This window comes from Sminthopsis crassicaudata, chromosome 5 (assembly GCF_048593235.1).
Source record: "Sminthopsis crassicaudata isolate SCR6 chromosome 5, ASM4859323v1, whole genome shotgun sequence".
Taxonomy (NCBI): Eukaryota; Metazoa; Chordata; class Mammalia; order Dasyuromorphia; family Dasyuridae; genus Sminthopsis; species Sminthopsis crassicaudata.
Window position 1 is genome coordinate 269,014,349 of NC_133621.1, and position 19,436 is coordinate 269,033,784.

At 34.0% G+C, this 19,436-nt stretch overlaps 1 protein-coding gene across 2 annotated transcripts in view; it reads left to right on the plus strand.

Moving 5' to 3' along the window:
- LOC141544623 (uncharacterized) overlaps positions 1-19,436 on the plus strand; it is a 112,158-nt gene that overhangs the window by 63,008 nt on the left and 29,714 nt on the right. For both annotated transcript variants that reach the window (XM_074271015.1, XM_074271016.1), the window contains exons 7-8: positions 6,797-6,934; positions 7,935-8,062. In XM_074271015.1, the coding sequence (XP_074127116.1) occupies positions 6,797-6,934; positions 7,935-8,062 (266 nt within the window). The remainder of the gene's footprint in view (positions 1-6,796; positions 6,935-7,934; positions 8,063-19,436) is intronic.

Consider the following 19,436-nt stretch of genomic DNA (forward strand, 5'->3'; position numbering starts at 1 on the left):
TTATCATTTTATTTTATTAGTGCATAATTTTATTTCTCTATCTAGCACTTCCTTATTTAGGTATAGCACCATATTTGTTGCATAAAAGGAATTTAGCAGGACTCCTTCACCTATTTTCCCTAGCAATGTATATGCTCATAGAATGAAGTTTTCTTTGAATGTTTATTAGAATTCCCAAGTGAACCCATCGGGCACTGGGGATTTTTTTTCCTTAAGGAGTTCAATAATGGCTTGCTCAATTTCTTTTTCTAAGATGCAGTTATTTAATTAGGCATTCTATTTCCGGTTCACTTAACTTGGGTAATTTATGATTTCCTAAATATTCATTGATTTCCTCATATTTATTAGCACATAATTGGGCAAAATATTTGCCAATAATTGCTTTAATTTCTTCATTAGTGATAATTTCATATTTTTTGATACTGGAATTTGGTTTTCAACACCCTTTAAAAAAATCTAATTAATTAATGATGTATCTCAATGATTTTTCATAAAAGCAGCTATTGGATTTATTAGCTTAATACTTCCACTACATTTTTTTAATAAGTTAAATCTCTTGAATCTCAGATTTGATTTTGAGGATTTCCATTTGGTACTGAATTAGTGATTTTTAAATTTGCTCTCTTACTAGGTTTTTTTTTTTTTTTTTTTTTTTTTTTTTTTTTTTTTTTTTTAGTTTCTGGCCCAATTCATTGATCTGTTCTATTTCTATTTCACTGATATAAGAATTTAGAGAAGTAAATTTTACCTTTATTTAATGCTGTTTTGGTTACATTTCATAAATTTTGGTATGTCATCCCATTTATATCATTCTCTTTTACGGGCATTTATTTTGTATCCAGCTTTACTAAAGTTAATTCTTTTTTAGTATTTTTAGTTGATTAACTAAACATGCCATATCATCTGCAAATAATGATAGTTTTGTTTTCTCATTACCAACTCTATTCCTGTCATTTCTTTTCCCCCCTCTTATTGTTAAAGCTAACATTTCTAATACAATATTAAATAGTAGTAGGGATAAGAGACAACCTCATTTCACTCCTGAGTTTACTGGAAATGTTTCTACCATATTATTCCCATTGCATATAATGCTTGAATATGGTTTTAGATAGATGGTATTTATCATTTTTAGGAAAATTTGATTTATTACTACATCCTCTTGTTGTTGTTGTTTAATATGAATTAATATTATATTTTGTTGAATGCTTTTGTCTGAATATATTGAGATAATTATATGATTTCTGTTAGTTTTGTTATTGATATAGTCAATTATGCTGTTAGTTTTTTCTGATATTCAGACAGCTCTCTATTCCTGGTATAAATGCTATGTAACCATTTTGTATAATTCTGGTAATAAGTTCCTATAATCGCTTTTTGAAAATTTATTTATTCTTATTGTCAGTTACATTTAAACCTTTTCATTTCTTTTTACAAGTTTAGAGTTCCAAATTTATAGAAAAGACATGCCATTCGCCAAATGATTAGTAGCTAAAGCATATAAACAGACAATTTTCAGATGATGAAATTAAAATCATTTCTAGTCATGTGAAAAAATGTTCTAAATCATTATTGGTCTGAGAAATGCAAATTAGGACAACTCTGAGGTACCATTACAGAATTCTCAGATTGGTTAAAATGACAAGAAAAGATAATGATGAATGTGGGAAAACTGAGACAATATTATATTACTGATGGAGTTGTGAACTGACCCAACCATTCTGGAGAGCAATATGGAACTATGCCCAAAGGGTTATCAAACTGTGCATACCCTTTGAACCAGCAGTGTCTCTACTTACCTGCATTCCAAAGAAATCGTAAAAAAAATGAAAAATGATTGATCCTAACCTAATACCTTATACCAAGAAAAAGTTGAATGGAATAATGATTTAGACATAAAGAGTGTTACTATAAGCAAATTAGAAGAATAATCTCAGTTCAGTGAGGAAGGAAAGAAGTTGTTGCCAAAGAAGAACTAGAGTACATTCTGGAATACAAAATGGATAATTTAATTTTAAATTAATGTGATTTAAAAATTTTCTGCACACACAAAAAAAAATCTGTACAAGCAAAACCAATAAAGATAAGAAGGAAAGCAGTAACCTGAGAAAAATTACTTCCAAGGGCTCTGATAAAGGCCTAATTTCTAAATATAGAGAGAGGATTAATTCAAATAAAAATTAATAAGAATACAAACCATTATCCAATTGACAAATGGTTAAAGGATATGAACAATTTCAGATGAAGAAATCCAAACCATTTCTAGTCACTTGAAAAGATACTTTAATTCATTATTGGTCAGAGGAATGCAAATTAAAACAACTCTGAGATACAACTACATACCTCCAGATTGACTAGGATGACAGGAAAAGATAATGATAAATATTGGAGGGTATGTTGGTGAAGTAAACTGATCCAACCATTCTGAAGAGCAATATGAAACAATGTTGAAACAATGTCCCTTTAAACAAGCAATGTCCCTATTGGGCCTGTATCCCCAAGATATCATAAAAAAGGAAAAAGGACTTATGTTGGCAAAAATGTTTGTAGCAGCCCTTTTTGTAGTGGCAATGAAGTGGATACTGAGTGGATGTCCATCAGTTGGAGAGTGGCTGAACAAGTTATGGCATATTACATTTTTGGAATAATATTATTCTATCAGGAATAATCAGCAGGATGATTTCAGAGTGGTCTTGAGAGACTTACATAAACTGATGCTAAGTGAAGTGAGGAAAACTAAGAACATTGTATGCAGCAACAATAAGATTATACAATGATCATTTCTGACAGAAATGGCTCTTTTCAACAGCAAGGTGATTCAGGCCAGTTCCAGTGGTCTCATGATGAAGAGAGCCATTTGCACCCCAGAGAGAGGACTATGGGATCTCAGTGGGAATCACAACATAGTATTTCACTTTTGATGTTGTTTCTCTTTGCTTCCTTTTTGTTTTCTTTCTTTCTTTTTTCCCCCCTTTTGATCTGGTTTTCTTATGCAGCATAATAATTGTGAAAATGTGTATTGAAGAATTGCACATGTTTAATATATTGAATTACTTGCTAACTGGGGATGGGTGAGGGAAATGGAAGGAGAAAAAATTTGGAACACAATATTTTGCATGTTGAATATTGAAAATATACATGTATTTAAAAAAATTAAAAATAAATAAAATTAAATAAAAAGTAAAACAAAACAAAAATGTGAGTTCCACATACTCTCCTTTGTCCCTACACACAGTTCCTATTAAGAAACTATATGTGAAGTTATGCAAAACATTTCCATAGATGAGAAAGAAAACATAGAACTCTCTTATTGTAAAAACAAACAAAAACACCCAAACAACAGCAACAATAACAAGAACAATCTTTAAGAAAAGTAAAGTTAGTACTCCTACTGATGAACATGCCTTTTTGCATAAGATCATAATGAAATCCTTTTTGTTTTTTCTTCAAAGAAAAATAAAACTTAAAGGGAGAGAAAGAAAAGCAGGATTGGAGGGAAAGAGAGAGAGAGAAAAAGAGAGGTCAATTTCTTATCCTAAGTCCTTCAGAGTAGATATGGATCATTGTACTACTCAGAATAAGAAAGGCATTTACAGCTGGTCATTGCAGATCATTGCTATTAATTTGCATGTATGTGTGTGTATACATATCTATCTATCTATCTATCTATCTATCTATCTATCTATCTATCTGTCTATCTATCTATATCTATATCTATCTATCTATCTATCTATCTATCTATATACATATATACATATATACATGTATATGTATACATATACATCTCCCCATCCAATTGAGCCAGACCTTTCCTGAAATCCTTGCAAAGTATCTTAAGTTGGAAAATGATTATACTATGAAAGTTTGTGGATTCTGTCATTCCAGATTCTATTAAGAGCCTTGATTTAGCATTGATTCTGAAAATTTGTTTTTAAATTTAGGATTAGATTATTTAGTTTTTTATTAATGATTTAACTGTTTTTCCCACTGCCCTTTGATGAATTTTATCTTATTGCATTAAGATCTGAAAAGAATGCATTTAATATTTTTGAATGACTTCTGGGAGTAGAGCTAGAAAACTAAGCAGGAAATCAGTGTAGCACTCTCATATTCACCAAAAAACAAACATAAAATAGTTTCCACACCAAATCGGGGCAGAGAAGAATCATCAAAAATACTGGGAGAAATAAATTGTGAGCCCAAAAATCTTGAAAAATTAGCAGGAAATGTGTGAGGCAAAAGGGGAGCACAATGCAAGTCAGGAAGCAAGCCAGTAGGAAGCCCCACCTCAGGAACCACATGTAGAAACTGAGAACCAGTATGGTGGAGTAAGCAAATGCCAACATTGGATCCCCAAAATATCCCAGTATAGTCAGGGGAACAGGGAGACTACCTCTGACAAGGGTCACATGCTTCAATCTAGGTCCTTGAAAACAGGCAAGCTCCAGAGGCCAGACCTCCTTTCAGTGTAGCCCCAGATAAAGAAGTAAACTCTAACCTTCAGGCACCTAAGCAAACAGGTACCTGCCAGTGATTGGATTACCCTGTCCTTTGTCGTATTGGGGGTGAATGCAGAAGCTCCTCAAGGGCCTCAATACATGCCAAACACTATCACTAACAGCTCAATTTAGTACCAAGCAGGCTGTAAGACCCTGAGGGCCTCCAGCAGTGCTAAAGGATGAGCAAAAGAGATCTGACCATAGAAAGTTATTATGGTGACAGAATAGATGAGGGCAACTATGTGAAAATATCTATGGGCAAAATGCCAATGAAAAGTTCTTATTTTTTTGCCCTTGAATTATATGATTTTTAAGCTATTTTTTGAGCTCTCCTAAAAGTCCTTTCTGGGCCTGAAACCACTTTCTCTTTTTCTTTAGGGATGGGGTGGGGTAGAGTAGCTGACACTGCTGGAGGCTTATACTGAGCCAATGTCCGAGTGTTTGTGCCTGCCTTCTTCTAAGGCTTTTTCTGCACTTTTCCAGAGATACACTGAAGCAAGTAGCAGTTTAACCACTTGTGGCTGCCTGTGTGCTTAAGTACCTCTAGGTTTGAAATTGACCTCTTTTCCTAGGGCTACACTGAAACACATGAGTTCTGGCCCCTGGGGGTTTCCTGTTTACCAGGGAGCTATCCTAAAAACTCGGAGCTGAAGTTTGCCTGTTCCCCTGGCCATGCCAACATGGAGGTACATGGGAGGTGCTGGTGTTAGCTTTTGCCTAATTCTCTGAGCTGACACTCAGAATCTACTGCTGGTTTGCTGAGGTGGAACCTGATGTAAGTTTCCTGAGATGCTTCTTGTTCTGGACTGCATTTCCCATTTATTCTAGGGAGATCTTTCCTGCCAATCTTCCAAGATTCTTAAACTCACAGATAGTTTCATTCCATCCTTTTGATGGTTCTGCTATTATAGAAGTTTCATTGGGGAGCAATTTTATGTTGTTTGGAGATTAATGTGGAAGACTCAAAATGATTTATTATTTACTTCCCGATCTTGACTGCTGAACACAATGTTAATAAAAATAAAAAACAAAACAAAACACACCTTTTTAGACATATGATAATATTAACTACTAATACTAAAGTTTATGATTCCATCAGTTTCAATATCTCTCATTATCTTTTAATTCCCATCCAAACATACTTTTTCCTCCTTTCTTAGATCTGATATTAGAGAGTTAGGATCAGAGAAAAAAGAGAATTAATATTTCTATCTGCTAGAAAGAGCTTATTAATATTTCAAAATAAATAGTTTTTCTTTTTAAATCTATGATTTCATCAGTGAGGATTTTTCTTGCACTAACTGAACCTTTAACAGAATCAAGCTGTTTTGTCATTTATGACTAAGTAGTCAAGGGATAGTACTATCTTTCATCAGTACTAGCTTATCAAAAACCCATATATCATCCAGCATACAATAAGCTCAGTACTTCAGAAGTATTTCAGAAAACATTTGTGTTTTCATCAACATAGATATTCTTTCCACTTGTTCAGCTCCTTAAGAATTTTAATAAGTTGACTTTGTGAGTTAATGATCTTTCTCCAAATCAATTGGTGCTCTCTTTCTGGCAATTAATTCTTCTAAATTTACATAAGTGTTCCCCTAAACAAGAAAGTTCATTGCTGTATTCATGTTCAAAGACTTTCAGAAAGTTAAGACATAAAAGAGCTTCATCTGATTTTGCTTTAGACAACCAATTGTCACTTCTACATTATGATAGGGCACTGGAGTAAGAATTTAATGGAATTGATAAGATTGTTTCTAATTGTTTTTGTTTGTTTGTTTGTTTATTTGTTTTTTTGTCTGAGGCAACTGGGGCTACTGACTTGCCCAGGGTGTCACAGCTAGGAAATGTTAAGTGTCTGAGCCCAAATTTGAACTCAGGTCCTCCTAACTTCAGGGCTGGGTTTCTATCCATTGTGCCATCTAGCTACCCCTTTCAAAGAGCTTCCACTTTACTTTTCAGGCCAGTAAACAAACTGAATTGCCTTAATTTTGTCACCCAAGGAACATTGACACAATCTCTCTTTTTTTAAATTATGATTAATTTCACAATCCCTACTAAAATTGGAAGGGGACAAAAAAGTTCTCTTTTCCATCTTTCTGTCTGGTTTTCATTGTCATTTCTAATGCTGCACTTGAGTAATCAAAATACTCCTCTCCATCACTATATGTTCATGTTGCATATGTGTATTAAGACTAAATGATATGAGATATCTTCTTATTGAAGTATATCTAGAAACATGATTAAATGTGATTAGTTTAAAGTTTTAAAAATGAATTGTTTCTTTGTTATTCTAGAACGGCCCTTATGATTGCTGTCACTCAGGAATCATCAGATTTGGTCACTCTGCTTCTCCACCATAATGCTGATCCCACTATCCAAGATGTGTATGGATGGACAGCTGAGCAGTATGCTCAGCAATATGATTATCCTCTGTAAGTGCTAACATAATTCTAAATGTCTTTATGTAACTGCATCTAAAAGAATTTTTCCTCCATAAAATTGAAAGTGAATATGGTTTTTATACTTGCATAATGTAACAACTGTCTGGCAAAGTCCCTGGAAAATTCCAGCTCTTCCAACTGCCACATGTTCAGAATAGCCCTGGGCAAACAGGCAACCTCTTGAGGATAGACCTCTGTTTCATACTTAAGGATCCTAAGAAGAAATTGAGCAAATGACCAACTCAAATTATCGAAGTAGAGTACAACACGGGCAAAAAAGATATGAGCTAGAACCACACAAGTCTGATATCAGAATTTTCTGAAGTAATACTGATAATAACTGCCATTTTAATAGTGTTTTTAAGATTTTCCAATGTTTTACATACATTTTCGTATTTGATCTTCACAAATTATATAATATAATAATAATTGTGTACATTGATAGAGGCAGTGGGTTTTGTTGTTGTTTATTTCTTTTTTAATGTCTTGCAGACATCTCTCACTTGTAAGAGACCTAAAGTTAAGGTTTAGGGAAAATCACATTATATCTTGGATACCTTCATGTGAGTGCTAATGAAAAAGAATCCTATATGTTAATGGCCAACATTAAGTATTCACAGGCAGTTTGTAGGGGTAAATATGCTCAATTTGGTGTCAGAAGTCCTGGGGAAAGATCATCCCTCTCACTGTGTGTGGACAACTTGTCTGGACAACTGTATCCTTTCTGGGATTTAGTTATTTAACTGATAAAAAGATTACCCTTAATGCCCTTAATAAGCCTTTTCAGTTTTAAGCCTACAATTCTATAGTACTGTGACTCTGAAGACAAATGTATTACATCTCAGTTGAATGATTAGTATTGCTTTATTAAAGACTTTATTAAAACAATAAAAATATTAAAAGTGTCTAATATTTGAGATACATAAAGATTTGTTGCATATATTATTTTATTTTGGGTGATGCAGACTTATTTTGTTTACTTTTTTTTTAGACTTACTTATTATCAACAAATTGAAAATCAGAAAGACTGTAATAAGCCCTCTACATCCCAAATCAGCTGTTCAGAGCAAGCTTCTGGTTTTGGATTTGCTTTCGGTGTACCATTCCTGTACAAAAAAGGTAGAACTACTGATAAACCCAAATAAATAGTTAATTAAAAAAATAAGCGCTATCTTAAAATTCATACATTCTCTATTTTTCTATTTTAAAATAATAGAAACTTTTTTATCTTTGGTTAATGAATTAATTACCAAATTGTAGGTCTACTACTCTGAAACTACAAAGCAATGTTTGTGTCACTTTTATCTGCTTTATCTCCCCAATAAATGTTAGGCTACACTATCAATTTTCTGAGTTCCAAATTATTTTATAAATGTTTAACCAAATTATTCTACATATGTTAAACCAAAATAACCAAATAACTTAACCAGAAGTGAAAACTCTTTAACACTTAAAACATTAAATATTATATTTGATAATATAATGTTTTTACACTTAAATGTGGGGTAAATAAATGATACCATTTCTTATGATTTAATATAAATTGAATGAAATTCGCCAAAGATCTATCATATCAAACTTTTCTAGTATTCTATTTACCTGTTTGGCTTCTTTCTTATTTATTTTATGGTTTGGTTTATCTAATTCTGAGAGTGCAAGGTTGAGATCTCCCACTATTATAGTTTTGCTGTCTATTTCTTCTTTCAGCTCCCTTATTTTCTCTTTTAAGAATTTAGATGCTGCACCACTGGGTGAGTATATGTTTAATATTGATACTGCTTCATTATCTATTCTACCCTTTACCAGGATATAATGCCCTTCCTTATCTCTTTTAATTCGATCAATTTTTGTTTTTACTTGATCTGAGATGATGATGGCTACCCCTGCTTTTTTGGCTTTACCTGAAGCATAGTAGATTCCTTTACTTTTAGTTTGAATGCATTACCCTGTTTCAGGTGTATTTCCTGTAAACAACTTATAGTAGGATTCTGACTTTTAATCTAGTCTACTCACTGATTCCTCTTTACAAGGGAGTTTACCCCATTCACATTTATGGTTAGAATGACTAATTCTATATTGCTTGCCATCCTGTTAACCTCTGCTTATGTTTTTAACCTTTCCTTCCCTCTTACCCCCCTACCCAGTATTAAACTTGTGAACACCACTTGCTTTTCACAGCCCTCCATATATTTTCCCAATTTGTTACTTCCCTTCTAATCTTGTTTGCATTAGTTTTGTTTGTACAAATGCTTTTTAATTTGATGTAATCAAAATCTTCTATTTTGTGATCAATAATGATCTCTAGTTCTCCTTTGGTCATAAATTTCTTTGTCCTCCACAGGTCTGAAAGGTAGACTATCCCCAGTTCCTCTAATCTGTTTATGATCTCATTCTTTATGCCTAAATCATGGACCCATTTTGGTCTTATCTTGGTATATGGTGTTAAGTGTGGGTCCATATCTAATTTTTGCCATACTAATTTCCAGTATTCCCAACAGTTTTTTTTTTTTTCAAATAATGAATTCTTATCCCAAATTTTGGTGTCTTTGGGTTTGTCAAAATCTAGATTTCTATAGTTGTACCCTATTTTGTCCTGTGTACCCAATCTTTTCCCCTGATCGACTAGTCTATTTCTTAGCCAATACCAAATGGTTTTAATGACTGTTGTTTTATAATATAGTTCTAGATCAGGTACAGCTAGACCAACTTCATTTAATTTTTTTTTCATTACTTCCCTTGAAATTCTCGACCTCTTATTGTTCCATATAATTTCTGTTGTTATTTTTTCTAGGTCATTAAAATAGTTTCTTGGGAGTCTGATTGGTATAGCACTAAATAAATAGATTAGTTTGGGGAGTATTGTCATCTTTATTACATTCGCTCGGTCTATCCAAGAGCACTTAATGTCTTTCCAATTATTTAAATCTGACTTTATTTTTGTGGCAAGTGTTTCGTAATTTTGCTCATATAATTCCTGACTTTTCTTTGGTAGATGGATTCCCAAATATTTTATAGTCTTGACAGTTGTTTGGAATGGAATTTCTCTTTGTATCTCTGGCTGTTGCATTTTGTTGGTGGTGTATAAAAATGCTGGAAAATTATGTGGATTTATTTTGTATTCAGCAAATTTGCTAAAGTTGTGAATTCCAATAACTTTTTATTAGAATCTCTTGGGTTCTCTAACTATACCATCAAACCATCTGCAAAGAGTGATAGTTTGATTTCTTCATTACCTACTCTTATTCCTTTAATCTCTTTCTTGAATCTTATTGCCGTGGCTAGCATTTCTAATACAATATTGAATAGTAATGGTGATAGTGGGCAACCTTTTTCACTCCTGATCTTACTAGGAAAGGTTCCAGTTTATCTCCATTACCTAGTATGCTTACTGATGGTCTTAAGTATAGGCTCATGGCTATTTTAAGGAATAGTCCATTTATTCCTATTCTCTCAAGTGTTTGTAGTAGGAATGGATGTTATATTTTATCAAATGCTTTTTTTTGCATCTATTGAGATGATCATAAGCTTTTTTAAAATTTGATTATTAATATGGTCAATTATACTAATAGTTTTCCTAATATTAAACCAGCCCTGCATTCCATTCCTTGTATAAATCCTACTTGATCATAGTGTATTATTCTGGGGATGATTTTCTGAAGTCTTTTTGCTAATATCTTATTTAAGATTTTAGCATCAATATTCATTAAGGAGATTGGTCTATAGTTTTCTTTCTCAGTTTTCAACCTACCTCGTTTAGTATCATCAGTGACATGTCTGTGTCATAAAAAGAGTTTGGTAGGACTCCTTCATCCTCTATTTTTTCAAATAATTTATATAACATTGGGGCTACTTGTTTTTTAAATGTTTGGTAGAATTCACATGTAAACCCATCTGGTCCTGGGGATTTTTTCTTGGGGAGTTGAGTAATAGCTTGTTCTATTTCTTTTTTCTTAAATGGGACTATTTAAGCAGTTTACCTCCTCCTCTGTTAATCTAGGAAGCCTATATTATTGGAGGTAGTCATCCATTTAAAATTGGGCAAAGTAACTCCTTATTATTTCTCTAATTTCCTCTTCGTTGGTGGAAAAATCCCCCTTTTCATTTTTAAGACGAACAATTTGTTTTCCCTTTCCTTTTTCTAATCAGATTTAACAAAGTTTTATCTATTTTATTAGCTTTTTCATAAAACCAACTCTTAGTTTTATTTATCAATTAAAAGGGGTTTTTTTCTTTCTTTTTTTTTTTTTCTTTATTTTTTTACTGAGGCTGGGGTTCAGTGACTTATCCAGGGTCACACAGCTAGGAAGTGTCAAATGTCTGAGGCCAGATTTGAACTCAAGGCTGGTGCTCTATCCACTGGGCCACCTAGCTGCCCACTATTTTCAATATTATTGATTTCTCCTTTTAATTTTAGAATTTCAAGTTTAGTTTTTGGTTGGGACTATTTAAGCAGTTTACCTCCTCCTTCTCTTAATCTAGGAAGCCTATATTTTTGGAGGTAGTCATCCATTTAAAGTTGGGGAAAGTAACTCCTTATTATTTCTCTAATTTCCTCTTCATTGGTGGAAAGATCCCTCTTTTCATTTGTAAGACTAACAATTTAAGTTTTCCCTTTCCTTTTTCTAATCAGATTTACCAAAGGTCTATCTATTTTATTAGCTTTTTCATAAAACCAACTCTTAGTTTTATTTATTAATTCAATAGATTTTTTTTCATTTTTTTGTTTTTTTTCTTATTTTTTTTCCTGAGGCTGGGGTTAAGTGACTGGCCCAGGGTCACACAGCTAGGAAATGTTCAATGTCTGAGGCCAGATTTAAACTCAGGTCCTCCTGAATTCAAGGCTGGTGCTCTATCCACTGGGCCACCTACCTGCCCACTACTTTATTATTATTGATTTCTCCTTTTAATTTTAGAATTTCAAGTTTAGTGTTTGGTTGGGGGGTTTATTTTGGTCCTTTTCTAGCTTTTCAAGTTGCAGGCCCAATTTATTGATCTTCTCTTTCTCTCTTTTATTCAAGTAAGCCTCTAAAGACATGGCATTTCCCCTTATCACCTCTTTTGCTGTATCCCACAAATTTTGGTATGATGTCTCATCATTGTCATTATCTTGTGTGAAATTATTATTTTTTTCTATAATTTGCTGTTTTACCTAGTCATTTTTAAGATGAGATTATTTAGTTTCAAATTACTTTTTGGTCTATTTGCCCCTAACTTCTTGTTGAATGTAGTTTTTATTGCATTGTGATCTGAGATGAAGGCATTTACTATTTCTGCCTTCCTGCATTAAATTTTGAGATTTTTACGTCCCAATATATGGTCAATTTTTGTATTGGTTCCATGAACTGCTGAGAAAAAAGTATACTCCTTTCTATCACCATTCAGTTTTCTCCAAAGATCTATCATACCTAGTTTTTCTAATGTTCCATTTACCTCTTTAATTCCTTTCTTATTTTTTTTTATGGTTTGATTTATCTAATTCTGAGAGTGCAAGGTTAAGGTCTCTCACTATTATAGATTTGCTGTTTAATTTTTTTTGCAACTCTCTTAACTTCTCCTTTAGGAAGTCAGATGGCATACCATTTGGTGCATATATGTTTAGTATTGATATGGTTTCATTATCTATGCTACCTTTTAGCAGGATATGGTTTCCTTCCTTATCTCTTTTAATTGGATCAATTTCTGCTTTTGCTTGATCTGAGATAAGGATGGCTAGCCCTGCTTTTTTTGGCTTCACCTGAAACATAATAGATACTTTTCCAACCTTTTACCTTTACTCTGTATGTATCTCCCTCCTTTAAATGTGTTTCCTGTAAACAATATATTGTAGGGTTCTGACATTTGATCCAGTCTGCTATCTGCCTCAGTTTAATGGGAGAGTTCATGCCATTCACATTTAGAGTTAAAATTACTAATTCTGTATTTCCTGCCATCATATTATTCCCTGATTATGCTTTTTTTCCCCCTTGTCCCCCTGAAACCTTTACCCAGTATTGAATTTATGGACCCCACTTGTGATGCATAGCCCTCCCTTTTAAGTATCCCTCCCCCATCTTTTTAAGTCCCTTCTCCTTTCTTGTACCCTTCCCTTATTCCTCTTTTTCTTTTCTTTTTTCCTCTCCGCACTTTTAATGAGGTGAGAGAGAATTCTGTGAAAAACAAATATGTCAATTATTTACTCTTTGAGCCTACTCTGATGAGAGTAAGATTTATACAATATTTCTCCCCCTCTCTAAGTTCCCTCAGATGTGGTAAATTTTCTATGCCTCTTCCTGGGATTTAGATTCCTTCTTTTTATCTTTCCTTTCCCATTTTATGATACTATCTCCTTCCCTTTACTACTTCTTTTTCATGTTATATCAGTAAAATTAAATTATCCATGTGGACTTTGTATCCACAACAGAGATACAGTTCTCAAGAGTGCTTTTTACCTTTTTTTTTTGCTTCTCTTGAGACTTGTGGATGTAGATCAAATTTTTTGTTTAAATCTGTTTTTTTTTTTTTTTTTTCCTTAGAAACAAATGGAATTCCTCTGTTTCATTAAATGTCCATCTTCTTCCATGGAAGAAAATGCTAAACTTAGTTGGATAGTTTATTATTGGTTGCAATACTAGTTCTTTTGACTTTCAGAATATCAGGTTCTAGGCCCTACAATCCTTTAATGTGGAGGCACCCAGGTCTTGAGTGATCCTTATTGTGGAATCTTGATATGAATTGTTTTTTTTTTTTTTTTCCTGTCTACTTGCAATATTTTTCCCTTAGTTTGGTAGTTTGGCAGCTTAGCCACAATGTTCTTTTTGTAGGGTCTTTTTCAGAAGATGTTCGAGGAATTCTTTCATCGCCTATTTTCCCTTCCGTTCCTATTATCTCTGGACAATTCTCGTTGATGATTTCCTGTAAAATAGAATCTGGGCTCTTTTTTTCATCATAATTTTCAGTAAGTCCAATGATCCTCAGATTATCTCTCCTAGATCATTTTTCCAAGTCTATAGATTTTCCCAGTAAATATTTGATGTTATTCTCCAGCTTTTCATTTATTTATTTTTTTGTTTTGTTTTGTTTTGTTTGACTGATTCTTGATTTCTCAATGAATCATTCATTTCTATTTGTTCAGTTCTGATTTTTAATGAGTCATTTTCTTCAAATTTTTAGTTCTTTGTGTATGGGTCCAATTGAGCTTTTAAATGAATTATTTTGCTCTGTTGAATTTTTTTCCATTTCACTATTTTTTTAGTGAGTTATTTTCTTTTTCCACATCACAAACACTACTTTTTAAGGATTTTTTTTTATCTTCTCCAATTCAGAAATCTTACTTTCCTGTGATTTGTTAATCTTTTCTAATTCACAAAATTTTGTTTCCCTGCACCTCCTGTGAATTCTGTATTTTTTTCCAACTCAAATTTCAGGACGTTGTTATTCTCTATCATAGCTTCTCTTTCCTTTCCCCATTTTTCTTCAAAATCTCTTAACTTTTGAACAGTCTCTTCTAGGAGAGGATTATGTGTTGACGGGCATGTATCATTCCCTTTTAGGCTGTTATCTGGAGAGTGTTTGCTGTTAGCTTCCTTGGGGTTGGATACCAGCTTTTTCTCAGTATAGAATGTGTCAATCATTCTCTTCAGTTTCTTACTCATTCTTAAAACTCTGTGGGGGTCTGCTCTTTTGTATGAAATTTACTAGCTTTCTCCCAGACAGTTGATAGGATGCAGCAATCCTTTGACTGGGCTAAGAGAGAACTCTGGGAGAGAGTTCTCTTCCTCCCAACAGAAATGACTCAGAGGTGGTTAGCAGGGCTGCAGCAAGGAGTGCCCATTGAAGGACCCACACTATGTCACCTAGCAACTGCCCTGAGACTAGAGGCTGAACAGTAAAAGCGTCACAAACCCCAGGCAAAGCCTCCCATAGGGCCGTAAATATTACCAGCTGACACAAAAAGCCCCTGCTCTTAAACTGGACATCTCTGCTCAGAAAGCACACTTGCTGTTGCAGGGGTTCTGCTGCTGTGGGAGTTCCACTGCTGCTGAAGTTTCACTACTGTGAGAATTCCACTACCTCAGGCTGAGCCCCACACTATGAGGATCACAGGCTGCCCCAGGCTGTGTCCCCTGCTGTTCACATTCTTAACTGCCCTAAGGAAAAGCCCCGGACAGCAGAAGGGGGCTGCACACCATAATGAGATTAGTGTTAGGTAACTTCTGGTTTGGGGTGATTATATTTTCTGGATTTTTACTTTAAAGTGGCTTTGATTTCTCTTCTTATGTGCCATTTTACAAGCAGAGTGGAGCTATCAGCCTATGCCAGATTCCTCTATCTCAGTGGCTTCTCTGATCCCAGAGTTCTCCCCAGCCCATTTGACTCAATGTGCTAGCCCTTAGTCCAACCCTGTCTGTGCCGGTGCTTTTTTTCCTCCTCTTAGAACCGACCTTTTCTGTTAAAATTCCAGATTCTCTTTTTCTGGTAAGTTGGGCTTCTAATCCTTGTGGTTTTTATCAGTCCAGCATTATTTTTGAAGCTGATTTCACTAGTTGGTATTGATGGTAAAAGGGAGCTTAGAAATGCATGTGTATCTTCTGTGCCATCTTGGCTCTGCCCCACTTTCTTTCCTTTTTCTAATCAAATTTACCAAAGGTTTATCAATTTTATCGTTTTTTTTCATAAAACAAACTCTCAAGTTTTATATATTAATTTAAAAGTTTTTTTATATTCCATTTTATTTTCATTTTCATTTTAGTATTCCAAGTTAATATTTGATGGGAGGGTTAATTTGCTCTTTTTCTAACTTTTTAAGTAGTAAACCCAATTCATTGATCTTCTTTCTCTATTTTATTCAAGTAAGCCTCTAGAGATATAAAATTTTCCCTTATTACCACTGTGGCTGCATCCCACAAATTTTGGTATGTTGTCTCATTGTCGTCATTCTCTTGAGTGAAATTATTGTGTCTATGATTTGACCCATTCATTCCTTAGGATGAGATTATTTAGTTTCCAATTACTTTTTTGTTTAGCCCTAGCTTTTTGTTGAATGTAGTTTTTTCATTGTGATCTAAAAAGAATGAATTTACTATTTCTAACTTTCTGCATTTAATTTTGAGGTCTTTATGTCCCAATATATGGTCAATTTTTGTAGAAGTTCCATGAACTGCTGAGAAGAAAGTATACTCCTTCCTGTCTCTATTCAGTTTTCTCAAAAGATCTGTCATATCTAACTTTTCCAATATTACCAATATTTACCTCTTTAACTTCTTTCTTATTTGTTTTGTGGTTTGATTTATCTAATTCTGAAAGTGCAAGGTTGAGTTCTCCAACTATTATAGTTTGCTGTGTATTTTTTCTTCCAACTCTTTCAACTTCTCCTTTAGGAGATCTTGGTGCACCATATATGCACAATATATATTCACTACTTGGTGCATATATGTTTAGTATTGATACTGCTTCATTGTCTATGCTACTCTTTTGCAAGATGTACTTTCCTTCCTTATTTCTTTTAATTAGATAATATTTTGCTTTTCTTGATCTGAAAATGGCTAGCCCTGCTATTCTGAATTCACCTGAAGCATAATGAATAGATTCTCCTACAGCCTTTTACCTTGACTCTGTATGTATTACCCTGCTTTAAATGTGTTTCCTGCAAACCATATATTGTAGGATTCTGGCTTTTGATGCAGTGTGCATCAGACTCCACTTTATGGGAGAATTCATCACATTCACATTTACAGTTAAAAGTACTAATTCTGTATTTTCTGCCATCTTATTATCCCCAGATTATACTTTCCTTTTCCTTTCCCTCTTTACCCATGTCCCCAGTATTAAACTTAGGGCACCACTTGCCTCATGCCGCTCTCCCTTTTTAGAATCCCTCCCATCCCCTTTCAGTCCCTCCTCCTTTCCTTTAATTTTGTCTTATTTTTTTTTTTCTGTATTCCCTTCTATTTAGTTTACTCCTTTCCTTCTCCCTTTTCATCTCCCACTTTTCAATGAGGTGAGAGAAGTTTCTCTGTAAACCAAATATGTCTAATATTTTCTCTTTGAGCCAAATCTGATGAGAGTACGATGTACCTCCCTCTCCCTTAATTCCCTCAGATATAATAGGTTTCCTTTGCCTCTTTGTGTGATGTAATTTCCCTCTTTTTATCTCCCCTTTTCCCTTTTCTGATAAAATCCCCTTTCCACTTTTATTTTCCAATTTTTTAAATATTATAACAGTAAAACCAAATTATACAAATGCTCTTTATGTATGCCTATAACAAAAAACAAGAGTTCTTTTTATCTTTTATGGTTCTCCTATTGGGAGGTTAAATTTTTTGTTTAGCTCTATTTATTTATTTATTTTTTCATTAGGAATAAATGGAATTCACTTGTTTCATTGAATGTCTATCTTCTTCCCTGGAAGAAAATGTGCAGCTTAGCTGGGTAGTTTATTCTTGGCTGCATTCCAAGTCTTTTTGACTTTCTGAAGCTGAGATTCCAGGCCCTTTGATCCTTTAATGTGGAAGCTGCTAGATTCTGAGTTATCCTATATTGTCGCTCCTTGGTATTGTTTTTTTTTTTTTTTTTTTTTTTCTGGCTGCTTGTAACATTTTTTCCTAAGTCTGACAGTTCTGAAATTTAGCCACGTTATTACTTGATGTTTTTATTTGGGGGTTCAATGCCTATTTTACCTTCTGATTCTCTTACATGTGAGGCAGTTCTCTTGGAGGATTTTCTGAAAAATAGTGTCTAGGCTCTTTTTGTTCATCATGCTTTTCAGAGATTCCAATTATCCTTAGATTATGTGTCCTAGATCTATTTTCCAGGTCTCTTATTTTTCCACGTAGATATTTAACATTTTTTTCTATTTTTTTCATTTTTTTGTTTTTTCTTGACTGATTCTTGATGTCTCAAATAATCATTCATTTCTGTTTTTTCAATTCTGAGTTTTTAAATTAATTTTATAAATATAATTTTTTCATAGTACATATGCATGAATATATATATTTTTTTACATTATCCCTGTATTCATTTTTCCAAATTTTCCCCTCCCTCCCTCCCTGCCTCTACTCCCTCCCCTAGATGACAGGCAATTCCATGAATATTAAATGTACTACAGCATAACCTAGATATAATATATGTGTGTAAATCCAATTTTCTTGTCGCATGGTAATAATTGGATTCCAAAGGTATAAGTAACCTGGGTAGAAAGATAGTAATGCAAGCAGTTTACATTCAATTCTGATCAGTTCTGATTTTTAATCAAATCAGTTCTTATTTTTAATAAGTTATTAGCTTCATTAACTTTTTTCCCTTCTTTTTCTATATGTCCAATTGAGTTTTTAAATGACTTGTTTTGCTCTATGGAATTTTTTCCATTTCACTCATGTTTTTTTTTTTTTTTTGTTTGTTTGTTTTGTTTTGTTTTGTTTTGTTTTGTTTTGTTTTGTTTTTAATGAGTTATTTTCATTTTTCCAATGAACAAATCTTACTTTCCTGGGACTTCTTTACCTTTTCCAATTCACAAATTCTGTTTACCTGGGAGTCCCTTACCTTTTCCATTTCACATTTCAGGAAGTTGTTTTCTTTTTCCACTTTATCAAATCTTTCTTTTAATGAGTTATATGCATTTCTCATGCTCTTTTGCAGAGCTTCTCTTTTTTTTTATCCATTTTTCTTCTAGCTCTGTTTTAGGATATTTTCTGATTTCTTCCAGTTGAACTTGTCTGATGGGGATCAGGTTATATCCCCCTTTGTTTTTGTTTTTGTTTTTTTTTTTCTGGAAATTTTCTTCTATTAGTCTCCTTAGGGTTAGAAATCTGCTCTATTTCTGTATAAAAGCTATCTATAGTTAAAGCTAGCTTGGCTTTTTTATTCATTTTTTTTAAAGCCCTTAGTGTCTGGCTTCAGGGCAAGGAGGTTCTCAGCTTCCTCTGCAAAACAGGGACAGATAGACAGTAACTGTCCTGCAAAAACAGGCTTGAAGAGTGGACATTCTGCTGCAAAGTCTTACTGCCCTGGGCAGAGCCCCCACTGTGCAGAAATTATGAGTGTCTTGGGCAGAACCCTGCTATGCAGTAGTGTGATTTTCTTTGGAAGTACCCCACTGGGCAGGAAGTGTGCCCTGGGCAGAGCCTCACTAGTGGCTGCCTTGGGACAAGCGGTTGAGCAGCAGAAGTGTCTCTGTTCTGGTAGACTATGGCTGAACAGCTGTACTGGGGTTGTGCTGGGTCACTCCTGGTGCTGGGTGGGTATGGTCAGGTCCTGTTAAACTCTCTGGTGTTTTGGTGTATATGCTACCTTTGGTGTTTGTGTAACTTCTCTGTTGATCTACTGCTTTTCAATTAAAGCAGAGCAGACAACGTGTGGTAGAGTCCTCCCTGCAAATTCTCCACCCACAGGGATCACACTGTGCTCCGGGTCCACTCAGCATGGGCAAGCCTCCGTGTTCTGACTCCCTGGCTGCTCTGGACTCCTCCTACCCGATCAAGACAGACTTTATCTGGCGAAGTTCCAAGTAATCTTTGGC